The sequence below is a fragment of the Somniosus microcephalus genome, chromosome 3, assembly GCF_052327205.1.
Source record: "Somniosus microcephalus isolate GS21.2 chromosome 3, FLI_Smic_1.0, whole genome shotgun sequence".
NCBI lineage: Eukaryota > Metazoa > Chordata > Chondrichthyes > Squaliformes > Somniosidae > Somniosus > Somniosus microcephalus.
The window spans coordinates 289,636,435-289,653,881 of NC_140989.1; the positions used below are offsets into that span (position 1 = coordinate 289,636,435).

Genomic DNA, 17,447 nt, shown 5'->3' on the forward strand with positions numbered 1-17,447 from the left:
TTAACATATTAAACTATAATTCATGATTTAAATGGCAGTAACTTGGTTATGTACATGTAGCCATGATACAAGACGATTCAGAGTACTTCATGGGAGGACGGAATGAGTGAACAACGGAGCAGGGAGAAAGGGAAGAGGTTGCAAGGAGGGAGAGGGAAAGAAAGAGCACTTTTAAAATAAGAGTAGTTTCAATGAACTGGAACACAGTTTTGGCAATAGTTTTGCCTTCATTCAGTCTACATACAAATGTACAACTGTGTTATCAAACACTAAAGCAGGATCCCCTTCTGTCTATAGTTTTTTGGTTAAATATTGATAAAATTCCACTTTTGAAACTACAAAGGGCTACCCCAAATGGCCATCACCATTCTACTGAATTAATTGATCTAAGGCATGTTCACTTATCTTGAACACACAAGTCCATTGAAAAAAAATTCACAAGAAACCTAAACCCGTAGAAAACTTTTTTTTTTTTTTTTTTTTAATATCCATGCAGCTCAAACATTTTAAAAAATACATCCTAAAAAATAATAATTTGCAAAAGTTGCCAAAACTGTGTGCGGTTTGTCATTAATGCACTCAAAAAATCAGAAGATGCAGTTACTTTAAAAAAAAGAGTCTTTTCTACTCCTTATTCTACATTTTATACACCCATATTTCAGATCACTCTCATAATCCCTATGCCAGAGAATTATCCACCACCAATCTGATCTACTCCAATACCACCATAGGAACACAAGTAGGCTATTCAGCAACTCGAGCCTGTTCTGCCATTCAATTAGATCACAGCTGATCTGCACCCCAACTCCATTTACCTGCCTTTGATCCATATCCCTTTATACCCTTATTTACTAAAAATCTCAGTATTGAGAATTTCAATTGATCCTGCATCCACAGCCTTTTGAGGGAAGAGTTTCAGATTTCTACTACCCTTTGTGCAACAAAATGCGTGCTTGATTTCACACTGAATAGCCTAGCTCTAATTTTAAGATTGTGCCCCCGTGGTCTGGATTCTTTCACCGCAGAAAATAGTTTCTTTGTACCTGCCCTATCAAATCCTGTTAAACACCTCAATTAAAATTGCCCCTTAACTGTCTAAATTTAAGGGAGTTTCACTTCACTGCTGCCCACTCTCCTCCACTACCCAAGTTGGTCCACAGTTTGTTGCCGTTTCACCCTACTGCTGCTGCCCACTTTGCATCCCACTGCCATCCACTTTCTGAAGCTGAAATCAGTGGTAGTTTTAGCTTTTTAAGCTTCTCAAATGCAGAGGATTGGTAATTGCTGCTCTTTATTTATTGGGTGAAAAAGGACAAAAAAAATCCAATGATAGAATTGTGGCGGAGACCACATAGGGACAGTAACACAATTCACTATGTATAGCCAATGTTGTTATCGCTCCACGTTATGTACAGAACTTGGTTGGGTTATCGGGGCAGGGTCCCTTTAAGAGTCGTCGATTGTGCGATTACGTCATAGCACTGCGACGAGGCAGAGTCCCTCAGTCCATGCGGAGAGTTAATAAAGCTAACACGCGTTTTTCTTTGCTGCTATGAAAGTCTCGCAGTCTGTTTATTTCCAGTGACTCCTACATTGGAAACGTCCAAAAGAGAAACGGGGTCACCAAAGGCTTTATCCGAGATGGCGACGAACGCCGTTTCTCTCAAATTACCGGAGTTTTGGGAACGGCAGGCTGCCGCTTGGTTCGCCCAGGCCGAGGCGCAGTTTGCACTCCGGGACATCACCGCGGACGACACAGTATTATTACGTCGTCTCTGCTCTCGGCAGCGCCACCGCGGCCAGAGTTGTGAGCCTGCTCGAGGACCCCCCGGAGCACCACAAATTTGCGACGCTGAGAACGCACCTCCTAGAGACTTTTGGACTAACTGAACCAGAGCGCGCACGCCAGCTTCTCTCTCTACCCGGGCTTGGCGACTCCCAAGCCCTCAGAACTGATGGACCACATGTTAACCCTCCTGGGCAAGCACAAGCCGTGCTTCCTCTTCAGAGAACTGTTCCTACAACAGCTGCCAGGGCAGGTACGGTCGGCTTTAGCCAACTCTCATATTAGTGATTGCCACACCCTGGCCAAGGAGGCCGACAAATTTTTCTCCACCGGGCAACAGTACTGCACGGCCATGCGGGGCCCTGCCCCCACCGCCACAGCCCAACGGCGGCAGCCCCCAAGCATGTGCTTCTACCACGCGCTTCTACCACGCGCAGTTCGGCCCCAATGCTAAGAAGTGCCGGCCCCCGTGCAGCTTTACTGCGTCGGGAAACGCGAAGGCCCACTCATTAGCTACCATGGCTGGCGGCCGTTCAGGTGGTCGGTTATTCATTACGGACACTGACTCTGGACGTCGTTTCCTCTGCGACACTGGTGCCCAAGTGAGCGTCCTGCCCGCGTCAACCGTAGACATACAGGGGGGGAACCATGACCCCGCCCTCGAAGCTGCCAACGGCAGTTCCATCCGTACTTTCGGGAAACAGAGCGTGGCGCTGTGTTTTGGCGGGCAGCGTTTCGCTTGGGACTTTGTTACAGCGAAAGTGTCCACCCCCCTTCTCGGCGCCAACTTCCTCTGCGCCAATGGCCTTTTGGTGGACGTCAAGAACCGACGTCTCGTCAACGGTGAGACTTTCAGTTCGCTCCCGTGTTCGCTCAGTGGTTCCGGCACGACGAAGTTGTCCAGTGCACTCTCGGCCTCCGACGTGTTTTTCCGCCTCCTCGCCGGGTTCCCGAAGCTCACAAAGCCCACTTTCTCGTCCGCCGCCACCAAGCACGGGGTAGAACACATCCCGACCACCAGTCCGCCTGTCTACGCCCGCGCTCGACCCGGGGAAACTCGTCATCGCTAAAGCCGAGTTCGACACGATGGTGTGCCTCGGCATCATTCGCCAGTCGAAGAGTCCGTGGGCCTCGCCCCTCCGCATCGCACCGAAACCAGGCGGCAGTTGGCGCCCGTGCGGCGATTACCGGCGCCTCAACGATGCTACGACCCCTGACCGCTACCTGATTCCACACATCCAGGACTTTTCCGCCTGCCTGGCCAGGAAAGTGGTTTTGTCTAAAGTGGACCTCGTTCGGGGTTACCACCAGGTCCCCGTTCGGCCGCAGGACGTCCCGAAAACTGTGGTGATCACCCCGTTCGGGCTGTTCGAATTCCTCCGCATGCCATTCGGTGTCGAACGCCGCTCAGGCTTTTCAACGCCTAATGGACAGTGTTACGGGACCTGCCATTCCTGTTCGTCTACCTGGACAACATTCTCATCGCCAGCGCCTCCAGGACGGAGCATGTGTCGTACCTCCGGACTCTCTTCGAACGGCTCAGCCAGCAGGGCCTAATCGTCAATCCGGCCAAGTGCCAGTTCGGGCAGTCCTCGATCGACTTTCTCGGGCACCGCATCACGAAGGACGAGGCGGTGCCACTGCCGTCGAAAGTGGAGGCCGCAAAGTATTTTCCACGACCCCTCACCATGAAGGCCCTGCAGGAGTTTTTGGGCATGGTGAACTTTTATCATCGCTTCGTTTCCCGGGCAGCCCAGCTTAGGCCGCTCAGGCTTTTCAACGCCTAATGGACAGTGTTACGGGACCTGCCATTCCTGTTCGTCTACCTGGACAACATTCTCATCGCCAGCGCCTCCAGGACGGAGCATGTGTCGTACCTCCGGACTCTCTTCGAACGGCTCAGCCAGCAGGGCCTAATCGTCAATCCGGCCAAGTGCCAGTTCGGGCAGTCCTCGATCGACTTTCTCGGGCACCGCATCACGAAGGACGAGGCGGTGCCACTGCCGTCGAAAGTGGAGGCCGCAAAGTATTTTCCACGACCCCTCACCATGAAGGCCCTGCAGGAGTTTTTGGGCATGGTGAACTTTTATCATCGCTTCGTTTCCCGGGCAGCCCAGCTTATGCGGCCCCTTTACGAGGCCCTCAAAGGCAAGCCCGCCAAGCTCGCCATCGAATGGTCCGAGGAGATGGTCAATTCTTTCACGGACACGAAAAGGGCCCTGGCTAACGCGACCATGCTGGCGCATCAGTTGCCTGATGTGCCGATCGCTCTCACCACTGACGCTTCGGACTATGCTGTCGGCGCCGTCCACGAACAGTGGGTCAACTGCACCTGGCAGCCGCTCGCCGCCTTCATCCGCCCCAATGAACGGAAGTACAGCACCTTCGATCGCGAGATACTCAGCCTCTACCTCGCCGTCCGACACTTCCGTTTCCTACTGGAGGCCCGCCCGTTCACGGCGCTCGTGGACCACAAGCCGTTGACCTTCGCCATGGCCAAAGTTTCCGAGCCGTGGTCGGCCCGTCAGCAGCGCCAGCTTTCCTTCGTCTCAGAGTTCACGACGGACATCCAGCATGTGGCTGGGAAAAACCAACCCTGTCGCCGACTGTCTCTCCCGGGCCGTCGCCGTACACCTTGGCATCGACTACACCCGCATGGCGGCCGACTAGGCCGCCGACCCGGACGTCCAGGCCTACAGGACGGCTGTCACGGGCCTTCAGTTAGCGGACGTCGCGTTTGACGATGCCGGCACCACGCTCCTGTGCGACTTCTCCGCTGGGCAGCCACGCCCCGTCATGCCCGACGGGTGGAGACGGCAGGTTTTCGACGCCGTCCATAGCCTTTCCCACCCGGGCAAGAAGCCGTCACAGAAGCTGGTGGCGGCTAAGTTAGTCTGGCACGGGCTCAAGAAGGACGTTTGCGACTGGGCCAATACCTGTGTGGTATGCCAGCGCTCGAAAGTGCATCGCCATACTAAGGCCCCATTGACGCCTTTCGCGGTGCCCGAGAGGCGGTTCGACCATGTTAACGTGGACCTGGTGGGGCCCCTGCCGCCCTCCCGCGGGTTCATCCACCTCCTCACGATGGTCGACAGAACCACCCGATGGCCAGAAGCCGTCCCGCTTTCGTCAACAACGTCCGCCGATGTGGCTCGGGCGTTCATCAACACTTGGGTCGCCCGGTTCGGCGCCCCATCTGATGTCTCCTCCGACCGGGGGCCCCAGTTCACGTCGGAGCTCTGGAACGCTGTCGTCCAAGGCCTCGGGTTGAGACTCCACCGCATATCACCCTCAGGTTAACGGGCTGTGCGAACAGTTTCATCGCTCCATGAAGGCTGCGCTCCGGGCCAGCCTCCGGGACGACAGTTGGATCGACAGACTCCCGTGGGTCATGCTGGGACTCAGGACCGCCCCCAAGGAGGACCGCCAGTCCTCATCCGCCGAGCTCGTCTACGGGCAGCCGCTGCGGGTTCCCGGGGATTTCGTCCCCAACGCCACAGACCCTTGGTCCGCAGCCCGTCAGCGGTCCACCCTCCTGGACAACGCCAAGGTTTTCACGCCGGTGCCCACGTCGCAGCACGGTCTCCCTCAGTCCCACCCGACCTTCGTGCGGCAGAGTACATTTTCGTCCGCCACGACGCCCACCGGGGACCTCTTCACCCACCCTACGACGGACCATTCCGCGTCCTGGAAGCCGGGGACAAGGCCGTCGTGGTGGATGTCGGCGGTAAGCCGGACTACATTTCCGTGGACCGTCTTAAGCCGGCCCACCTGGATCTGGACCGACCCGTTGGGTTGGCTCAGCCCCCACGGCGGGGCTGACCTCCGGCTTCTGCACCCTCAGTCCACCACCGAGCGCCCGGGGACCCTCCTGCGACACCCCCGGTCCCTGCCCCGGACTTAAGGAGCCGTTTTGGCCATGTGATCCGGGCCCCTCAACGACTGACATTGCCAGTTCTAGTGAATTCTGGGGAGACGTATGTGGCAGAGACCACATAGGGACAGTAACACAATTCACTATGTATAGCCAATGTTGTTATCGCTCCCCGTTATGTACGGAACTTGGTTGGGTTATCGGGGTTGGGTTATCGGGGCAGGGTCCCTTTAAGAGTCGTCGATTGTGTGATGACGTCATAGCCCTGCGACGAGGCCGAGTCCCTCAGTCCATGCGGAGAGTTAATAAAGCTAACACGCGTTTTTCTTTGCTGCTATGAAAGTCTCGCAGTCTTGTTTATTTCCAGCGACTCCTACAGAATAGTCCTGCAAAATTCAAAAATCTGTAACCAACAGCACAAGAAACAAAGTACCTTAGTGTTCCCTGAAGGGAATAAACATGCTACATAGGGAATCTAAAACATTCTAAGTGGGGGAAATGGTCCAGTAACACTACGTGTAAGGAGCTAGCAGACATAACTGAGAATCTGGGCTACAGCATCTTGAAACCATAACCACCTCTCCTCTACCCCAAAGTCCACTCAGAACACCAGAAGCTTCAACTCCAATGAATTGCTTGACCTAATCATTGTAACACCAGCTGTGGCCAGCAGGTGCTCAGGCCCAAGGGTCAGGGAAGATGTGAGAGTGCCCATCTACCAATCCTGTTCACACTGAATCTCTCTCCCTGACTCAGACCACCGAGAATGCTAGGCTAGGACTAGTAGAGGTTAAGAATAAAGTACCAAGATACAAGAAAACTAAAAATAAATCAATAGGAGGAACTAATTAGATTCTATATAAGTAAAAGGTGATGGGAGATATTAATGAGATTAAAGATAGACCAATCTCCAGAACCCGATGGTTTCCACCCCAGGGTATTAAAAGAAATAGGTGAAGAAATTGTTGACATGTTGGTCATGATCTTCCCAAACTCTTGATTCAGGAATTGTCCCCTTGGATTGGAAATCTGCTAATGTCACTCCATTATATAAAAGGTAGGAGACCCTTTCAACTAGAAAATTATAGGCTTATTAGTCCAACGCGAGTTGCGGATATGTTACTAGAACTTGTTATTAGGGACAGAATGGCTGTGCAGTTGGACAAACATGAACTGATCAGAGAGCCAGCATCGATTTGTAAAGGGCAAGCCATGGCTAACAAAACTAGTTGAATTTTTTTAATGAGGTAACTAACGTGGTAGATAAGGAAGTGTCTATGGGTGTTATTTATATGGACTTTCAGAAGACATATGACAAGGTTCCACATAAGGGACAGTTAACAAAAATGCGAGCACATGGAATTGGAGGCAACCTATTGGCTTGGATAGGGAATTGGGTAGGAGAGAGTAGGGTAAATGGGTATGTACTCCAAATAGATCCCCCAGAGATCAGCACTGGGGCCTCAGATTTTTCACTATTTATTAATGAATTGGATGAAGGAAGAGAGAGCAGTATAGCCAAGTTTGCTGACAACACTAAGCTGGCACAGCAAATAGTAGAGATGAAAGCAAAAAGTTTCAAAGGGACATTGATAAATCAAGTGAGTGGGCAGAACTGTGGCAGATGGAGTCCATTGTGGGAAAGGGTGAGGCCATCCACTTTGGGCCCAAGAAAGAGTGATCAGAGTACTTTCTAAATGGTGAGAAGCTAGGAACTGTGGATGAACAGACACATTTAGGGGTCCAAATACAGAAATCACAAAAAGCTAGTGGACAGATACAAAAAATAATTGAAAAGGCTAATGGAATATTGGCCTTTATTTCAAGAGGGCTGGAATACAAAAGGGTGGAAATTATGTTACAGCTGTACAGAGCTCTAGTTAGACCCCATCTGGAGTACTGCATTCAGTTGTATTGGCCTTGGAGGGAGTGCAGCACAAATTCACCAGAATGATGCCCTAAAAGGGTGAAATTATGAGGACAAGTTGGATACACTAGGCTTGAATTTCCTCGAATATAGAAGATTAACGGGTGATCTAATCGAGGTGTTTAAGATGATTAAAGGGTTTGATAGGGTAGATAGAGAGAAACTCTTTCCTCTGGTGGGAGAGTCCAGAACAAGGAGGCAGAACCTCAAAAATACAGCTTGGCTGTTCAGGGATGATGTCAAAAAGCACTTCTTCACCCAAAGGGTAGTGGAAATCTGGAACTCTTTCTCCCCCCTCCCCCTGCCAAAAGAAAACTGTTAGGTTAGGTCAATTGAAAATTTAAAAATGGAGATTTATAGATTTTTCTTAAGCAAGGGTATTAAGGGTTACGGAACCAAGATGGGTAGATGGAGTTAAGATACAGATCAGCCATGATCTAATTGAATGGTTTCGGGTGGGGTGGAGAGTATATATTGTGATACACAAAGTATCAGAATTGTGTGGATCAGGCTCGATGGACCAGAGGGTCTTTACCTGTCCGTCATTGCTCGTATGTTCGTAACCGTTACAACTTCCAGACTAATCAATGTAAAAGAACATGAAAAGGGTAATAAACCATTGGCCATCCTTAGCAAGCTCCCAATGTTACTAGCTAGAAGATACTTAAACACACAAATGCACTTAAAGGCAATAATGGACTAGAGTTTCAAGAACTGGATAACAGGAGCTGACAGGCTAGATGAAACATACCTCGGACTCGGACTCCCCCCCCCCCCCCCCCCCCCCGCCGGTCTTGAAATTAATACAGAATTATGATTACTACAGTAATTTCAATCACTTTATATAGAACCTAATTTGTTTTTTTGGCTACAATTACACAAATCATGTTTAATACTGACAGAATTTCATTCCTGCATATACAGTAAATATTTATCAGTGGCAAGGCCAACAAGCAAGCACTGTAGAAAGGCAACACAACACAATCATTCATACTGCAAATGAAAAAGGTTTGATCTCTGATGAAGGAGGACACCTGAAGCCCTATGTATTTCCAGCATTCAGTTTGTAATTATGCTGGAAGTGAGTTCTGAAAATGATCAATATACTGCTTGCCAAGAGGTATACACACATCATTGGCAGCCACACCTTCAGGTGCCGAGGTCCTATGCTCTGGAATTCCCTCCCACGACTTTAGCTGCAGCTGCTCGGTGATTTCACAAAGTTTCCCAGGACAAATCATTTGCCGTAATAATTTACTTTATGGATGTCACAGCAACCCTCAAAATCACTTCCCCCCCCCCCCCATCTAAAAATAAAAGACAGCTAAATGTAGAAAGTGGATCCCAAACATTTTGTTTCAAAACGAATAGAAATAAATATTAAGTCAACAAGCAATTAAGACTTTGATGTTACTTACTTGAGCAATAAACCTTCCGCTATCATTGTAAACAGAATGGAAAACCTCCTTAGGACTGTAAACATTGGGAGACTGGAAAAAGGAAGTTAAACCAAATTAGAAAAAACACCGTATTACTCAAACCAAAACACTCCTCCAAAAGAATGGATTCAAACGTACTTCAGCTTCTTAGTGCCAAGCAGTCCTGTAAGTTGGTTTCCCAGATATAAGAGAGGTAGTGGAAACACCTAAAGAACAAAGAATTTTAAATGTGAACATACAACAAAAAGTGTGATGCAAGAGTCATTTCACAGATGTAAAGAGACCCAGAGAACTCTCAGATTATTGCAGCCCCAAATGTATGCAAGACAAAAATGTATGCAAAAGTGCAACCTACCCGAAAACATTTAAAATGAAGGACATGAAAAATATTTACTGGAGTTATTACTTACTGAATGCAACAAGCCAAATGGTTGGGACAGAGACTTCATTTATAAATAAAGAAATGTGTATAAAACTGGGTTTAGCTGCTGATCCAATATATACACTTTCACTTAAACTTAGATCTCCCATGACATTGATTCCAGAAAGTTGAAGGATGACAGGAAAAGAAAAGCACTTGCATTTATTTAGCGTCTTTCACGACCTCAGAAAGTTCCAAAGCACTTTACAGCCAATGAAGTACTTTTGAAATATAGTCACTGTTGTAATGTAGAAAACGCAACAGCCAATTTGCACACAGCAAAGTCCCACAAACAGCAATGAGATAATGTCCAGACAACCTGTTTTAGTGTTGTTGGTTGAAGGACAAATGTTGGCCCGGACACCGGGGAGAACTCCCCTGCTCTTCTTCGAATAGTACCGAAAGATGGTGGAAGTGTGTGTTATACCATGTAATGCATAAAACTATGCACTGGGGGATTAAGAGACGATGCAGGTCAGCAAGGACAGGGCTAAAAGGTAAGCAGGACGTGGTGTGGAACAGGATACGGGCAGCAGAGATTTGGGAAAACTGAAATTTACAAAGGGTGGAGTATGGAAGGCTGGCTAGGACAACTCTGGAACAGACAAAAGCATGCTTGAGGGTTTTAGTGACAGAAAGGACTGAGGCAGGCGATGTTAGAGGTGGATGTAGGCGGTCTTTGTGCTGGAGAGTATGGAGGTCGGAATCTCAGCTCGGGGTCGATAGGGTGCTGAAATTGCAAGCAGTCTGGTTCAACCCGAGACAATGGCTGGGGAGGGGGATGGATTCAGTGGCAAGGCTACAAAGTTTGGGGGGGGGGGGGGGGGGGGCGCAAAGATGATAGCTTCAATCTTCCTAATGTTTAACTAGAGGAAAGGCCAGTTGTCCACAACTGGATATTGGCCGAGCCATTTGACATCAGAGGCAATGGAGCAGTAGTGGAGAGGTGGAACTGGGTGTCATCAGCATATATGTGGGAGCTATATCTATGGATAATGTAATCATGAAGCACACAAATGCGGAAGAGGAAAGGACCAAGGATAGATCCTTGGAGGGGCGCGAGGAAATTGCAAGGGTGGGAAGAGAAGCCATTGCTGGAGATGCACTAACTACAATCAGATAGGCAAGAGTGAAACTAAACAAGGTAAACTCACTCAGCTGGAGAGCACAGGGGGGTGGGGGGAGGAACGGGACGACGGAAAGATAATTTTTTCTAGGAATGGACACAGAAGGAAATAGGGTTGGAAGGGCAGGAGAATTTGGTTGATGAGGGATATAAGTGAGTGGTCAAAGACATATTTGCCTGTATCATGGGAGTACTGAGGCAATGGGAGATGGCAAGATTAAGAGATGGCCATAAATATGGCTATGAAAGTTTATCTGGTGCTTAGAGTACAGGAGGGAAGTGCATTGAGAGAGAGCAAGAGGAGCAGAGATGAAGATTGAAAACACAGACAATAGTCTTTGCTCAGAGCAGAGACTGAGGGAAGGAGGACATATCAGTCAGAAATTCAGGGTGGGGCTGGGAGTGGTCAACAACGAGGATTTTATTCACAAGTATGGACGAGGCCTCCACAATGACCAGGACGTTAAGCAATTCATTATCTCGTCTCAGATATCCAACATATAGTCACACCCATTATGGCGAGGATAATTTCAGTTGTGTGGGTACATCATGTCCCCAGAACATACTGTTGGGAAAGGGGATACTCAATTTGGTTGACAGGCTTAATGGCAAGTTCATGCATGGGGAAGGTGTCACGATACATCACACCTCTGCTTCCTGGGTCAGAAATAGCCTAAAAGGGTAAAAACCCACTTTCAGGCAGTCAGGTTTTTTTTTTATAAAACAAGTGACTGCGATTTCCAAGCTGGGGGCCTGGTGTTGGAAACAAAAGTGCAAAGAGGCCAGTTATAAACTTTAAAAAAGCAAAATACTGCAGATGCCAGTTATAATGTGTCTAGGGAAAAAAGGTAATGGCAAAAACAAGTCAGCCAACTTATGAAAGCGGCAAGAGTTTACTCCATTTCTTGAGGAGAGAAGAGAGATGGAGTGAAGTTAAGTGGAATTTACCTTGACTTTTACTGTGTACATTCACTTGCTATTTGTAAATAAAGCAGATTAACGTATCTGACCTTGTCTCACCAAGTCTCTCTCAGTCCACCTTCAGAAAGATTAGAGATGGATACAGGCGAAAGATACAACATCCAGTTCAGTTCATGAGGGGGTGGTCCTATTTTTACATTCCTGGGCTCGGTTATCATATAATTAGATACTGTACAAGATGCTCAGACCTTTTACATGAGTGACTAGCACTGTTGTACTTGAGAGAATACTCCCCGCTATGGGGAGAAAGCAGGGACAGGGTACTGAATTTGGATGATCAGCCATGATCTCATTAAATGGCGGAACAGGCTCGAGGGGCCGAATGGCCTACTCCTGCTCCTATCTTCTGTTTCAAGGCCTACCCAAAACGTGCACAATGATTGCAGTCACAGAGAATGGCATTCATGATTTTGACTTACAATCTCAATCCTGTGAGCAGGATGAATCCTGTGAGCAGGATGAAAAGAAATATCAAACTGTAAGGATTCAATGGGGAAATTTTGGGAAAGGGTTTTGAAAGAGGTGGCCATTGGGATAGTGGACGCATTGGTTGTCATCTTCCAAAATTCTATAGATTTTGGAACGGTTCCTGCAGATTGGAGGATAGCAAATGTAACCCCGCTATTTAAGAGAGGAGGGAAGAGAGAAAACTGGGAACTACAGACCGGTTAGCCTCACATCAGTAGTTGGGAAAATGCTGAAATCTATTATAAAGGATGCAATAACTGGGCACTTAGAAACTAATAGTAAGATTGGGCAGAGTCAACATGGATTTATGAAAGGGAAATCCTGTGACAAACCTATTGGAGTTCTTTGAGGATGTAACTAGTGGAGTAGACAAAGGGGAACCAGTAGATGTGGTGTATCTGGATTTTCAGAAGGCCTTTGATAAGGTCCCACACAAGAGGTTGGTGAACAAAATTAGGGCACATGGAATTGGGGGTAATATACTAGCATGGATTGAGAATTGGTTAACAGACAGAAAACAAAGAGTAGGGATAAACGGGTCTTTTTCAGGATGGCAGGCTGTGACTAGTGGGGTACCACAAGGATCGGTGCTTGGGCCCCAGCTATTCACAATCTAGATCATTGATTTGGAGGAGGGGACATTTCCAATGTAACATTTCCAAATTTGCGGATGAGACAAAGCTAGGTGGCAGTGTCAGTTGCGAAGAGGCTTCAAGGGGATCTCGACAGGCTGAGTGGGCAAGAACATGGCAGATGGATTATAATGTGGATAAATGTGAAGTTATCCACTTTGGTAGAAAAAACAGAAAGGCAGAGTATTTCCTAAATGGTGAAAGATTGGGGAATGCAGATGCTCAAAGGGACCTGGGTGTTCTAGTACATGAGTCACTGAAAGTGAATATGCAGGTGCAGCAAGTCATTAGGAAGGCAAATGTTATGCTGGCCTTCATTACAAGAGGATTTGAGTACTGGAGTAAAGGAGTCTTAATCCAATTATTTTAGGCCTTGGTGAGACCATACCTGGAGTACTGTGTACAATTTTGGTCTCCTTGCCTAAGGACGGATATACTTGCCATAGAGGGAGTGCAACGAAGGTTCACAAGATTGATTCCTGGGATGGCGGGACTGTCGTACGAGAAGAGATTGAGTAAACTAGGCCTGTATTCTCTTGAATTCAGAAGAATGAGAGGGGATCTCGTTGCAGCATACAAAATTATTACAGGGCTTGATAGGGTGGATGCTGGGAGAATGTTTCCCTTGGCTGGGGAGTCTAGAACCGGGGCCGCAGCCTCAAGATAAAGGGTAGGCCATCCAGGACAGATGAGAAGAAATTTCTTCACACAGAGGGTGGTAAATCTTTGGAATTCTCTACCCCAGAGGGCTGTGGAGGCTCAGTCATTGGGTATATTCAAAACAGAAGTCAATAGATTTCTGACTAGTAAGGGCATCAAGGGATATGGCGATAAGGCCGGTGAATGGACTTGAGGCAGAAGATCAGCCATGATCTCACTGAATGGCGGAGCAGGCTCGAAGGGCCGAATGGCCTACTCCTGCTCCTATTTCTTATGTTTAGGTGGGCAAAGAACTGAGTAATTCTCGGTCTGGAACAGACCAGCTGTATCTAGACAAGTACTATAAATGCTATTATCATGGCATACAATTTATGTAAAATGATTTTAAATATAATAATCTCCGTAATATGAGGACTTTACCCAAATTATAATGACAAATAAAATGGTGGCAAATTTTACATTACACCCAACATAAAAATTAGGGTAATTTAGGATTTGCATTGTGTAGTATACCCACTGAAATACATGTGCACCGTTTGGCTACAACTTCCACAGTGCTCTGGATGAGCTCAGGTGACATTTCACTTGCATTACCACATTTCAGTAATATTATCACTCACAGCTCTTGGAAATGTTTGCTGACAGCCATTATTTGTAAAAAAGCAATATAGCATGTCGCTAGTTTATTTGGGGCACATAACAATACTGTCAGACATCACTTCCCTGACCTAAAAACTGAAACAAAACAATGAAAGTTAACTACTGAAAGTTTTTTCCCCCAAATAGAGTTAACACCACTAGCTCAGCATTAGGAGATGCCATATTATAGTCTCAACACTTTGAATTTAGTTTCTTAAACTCAAAATAGAACCAACCACTTTACTTTTGAAATTCAAAGAAAATTGGCAGCTGTTTTGTCAATATTTCTTAAAAGGCCAAGATACTGATAGCCAAAGAATAAACATTTTCTCAAAAACTTGCTCCCTTAATAGGGAACTGAAACCAGGTACACAGGAGCAAGTCGTATAGGTAGCCACGTGCACCAAATGAGTTCAGTTTTCTAGACCATCATTGAAAACTTCTCACTTGTATCAAAGAACAGTTCCACCAGCTCACTGTAACCTGTAGCTGGCCTACATATAGAACTGTAGCCAATGTAGATGTGTAACCCACAACACTGTGTTTTATAAACACGACATACCAGCTCCTAACACTGAAACAGCATCTTCCAAATCAGCAGCTTCTCTAAGTGAAGGACCAGTGAGGGAATTATCCTGTAGCAAATACACAAGTAAGTTAAAAACCAGTCTTCCATTTCCCTCCTTTAATAGGTTTTCAAACTGGGGGCCTTTCAGTTGTCAAATTTTTGAATTTTTCTGCAGTTATCGATTAAGAAATCAGCAATTTACCTCTGTTGTGATATATTGGCAAAACGCATTTCCTGCAATGATAGTATTGACTTCCTCTGGGTAGCAGACAGCTGTCTTTTTTTTTAATAAAAGGTTTGGATAGAACTCCTCAGGAATGACAATAATTGCAGTGTCCCACACACAAGAGTTGGAAAACCAGTATGCCATGGCCTCCTGCCCCAACCAAACGAAAGCCATGAACATACTCCACTATGGTATCTTTGGAAAAGGATATAGAGTTCACAATGAATATTAATGTAGCACACCAACGTTACCCTGGTTAGCAAGAAACCAGCAAGTGACTTGATGAAAATGGACCCGCTATACTATATTGCAATATACAGGAGATTGCCTAGTCATTATAATTAATATACTGATGAACCTCCCACAGCATTGTTCTTGGAGCAGTACGAATTGGTTTATTGCCTGTAGTACACTGCTCATGGAGGTCCATGGTGCGTAGTAAAAAAAAAAATTAAATTACAAAGGGCTGCCACTAGAAAAGGATTAAAAAAGAGCTGAGACAGTGAAATAGGAAATAAATAAATAAGAGACAGGATGAAAATAAGTACATAAGGTGAATGAATGGGAAAGGCTTTAGATAGGAAGAAGGAGTGACAATAACTCCAGTGGCAACTAAATAAATGGACAAGAACATTCAGGCAAGAGAAAATAAATAGGAGTGGCCAACATTCCAAACAAAGAAGAATAAATGAATGAGAAACCAATATGGTGGTTGAATCACCCCATAGGTTTGTTCAGAGACAGTAAAGCAAGTGCTTTTGATTGGCTCAAGACTTCTGGGTAATTTGAGCCAACCACCAGGGTTTGCGGCCTGTAGACACTGGAAGATGTGTACAATCCATGATATATTAAGAGTCTTGTATATAGCACACACCCTATTAAGAGTCCCACATCATTACTGTCACATTTCAGTGTATCCTCTGACTAATGCCCTGGGAAATCTACTGGCATATTACATTATTGGTAGATCTTCCATAGCATTGGTGTCTACTGTGGTTCTACTGCAGCCTAAATACCTAACAGTTCACCAAATAAGAGGTGACCTGAAAGAGGTCTTTAAAATTATGAAGGGGTTCAACAGAGTAGACATAAATAAAATGTTTCCATTGGGGGGGGGGGGGGGGGGGGGAAAGGAGGAGGGAAAGAGTCCAAAACTAGGGGCCACAAATATAAGATAGTCACTAATATATCCAATAAGGAATTCAGGAGAAACGTCTTTACTCAGGAGTGGTGATAATGCAGAACTCACTAACACATGGAGTGATTGAGGCAAATTGAGGGGAGTCTAGATAAGTATATGAGGGAGGGAGAAAGGAATAGAAGGGTATGTTGATAGGGCGAGATGAAGTAGACTTGTTTCTATGCTGTAAATTCTATCTAAAACTGCTGTAATGGGGGACATGCTGAAATTTACTGAATACATCATGATGGCGTCAAGGTAAAAGTGCTACACATCTTAATACTGAAAGATACAGTCTGTGCATATATATCTGCAATACTATTTTCCTACCACTTTACAAAATTTGCTAAGATACTAGTAACTGTTCTTTCCTGCCAAAATCTATTATTCCCAGTTATTCACATTATAAAATAGAGCATATAAACTATCTCCCAAAGTAGACTTGCAGTATTTGCTTAAGATGCAAGTCCTTTGCTTATTTCTTCCATACTCCCTCCCTCCTTAAAAAAAAACTCTGAATTTTAACATTTTTTCCTCTATGGTGGATTTGGAGGTGTTTGTGGGGGGGGGGGGGTTGCCACTTTTCAGGTGCAACACTTCTGAAGCCACACTTTCAGGTATGACACCTTTCTAACGTGTGAAGTAATGGATGCATGCGGACAAGATTTTTGTTTTTTTGTTTAAATATTGATATGTACACATACAGTTGGACCAGCAATTTTTCACAAACTAATCTGACAATATTTATTTTAAAACTTGAAGTAGAATCCTTAAGGTTATAAATTCTTCATTTTTCTCCCCCAATACACGCCAAACACAATAAATTGTTCAAAAAGGGCATGCTGTTCATAAGCATCCAGCAACGCCACTCAGAAGAAATCTGCTAGAGTTGAACCTTTCCATCTCCTTGTAGGGATATCAGTCAAAACCGATCCTGCCCTCATCCAATATTCTTTTGAAGGGGTTTACTGGCTAGAGACAAGGAGTAGAAACCTTCTTTTTTTTCCCCTCCATCCCTAGACCAGGGGGCCTCAGGTCATTTGTAGCACCTTCATTGTCACCCCTTGCTGAGATCACAAACCAGGATCATTCCTGATTTACATGGTTCAGTAATATACCATTCAGCAATTGCATCACCCACTAAGTCAAAAGGAGCTTTTATACTGCCCATTTATATGGAAAAGGAGTTATTTAAGTGGCAGCTTGACAAGAACCAGTTTTACAATAATTATAATAAGGACTGAATCAATCCAGTGGTATGGTGGCACAATATAGATTTGAGAATTTACAATCTCAAGTCGGCCATAAAAAGCCACCAACTGGAGGGGTGGGGATGCAACAGGAGTCATGAGGCTACTTTCACCCAGCTCAAAAGTAGTACAGACAGTTAGCTGTTGTGTATCTGCTAACATCTTGCCTGGATTTATTTTAAAAAGGCAAACAGTCAACATTCAGATTCAAGACGTAAAACAGATTGACAAATTTGAGTTTTGTTTGACCAATGAATATGAAAAATCAGG

The 17,447-nt window shown here is 46.0% G+C and overlaps 1 protein-coding gene across 1 annotated transcript in view; it reads right to left on the minus strand.

Moving 5' to 3' along the window:
• Window positions 1-17,447, minus strand: part of slc35d1a (solute carrier family 35 member D1a) — an 84,552-nt gene that overhangs the window by 65,386 nt on the left and 1,719 nt on the right. Inside the window, exons 4-5 of the mRNA XM_085982738.1 lie at window positions 9,165-9,232; window positions 9,006-9,077 (exon numbers count right to left, since the gene is read on the minus strand). Of these exons, the coding sequence (XP_085838864.1) occupies window positions 9,006-9,077; window positions 9,165-9,232 (140 nt within the window). The remainder of the gene's footprint in view (window positions 1-9,005; window positions 9,078-9,164; window positions 9,233-17,447) is intronic.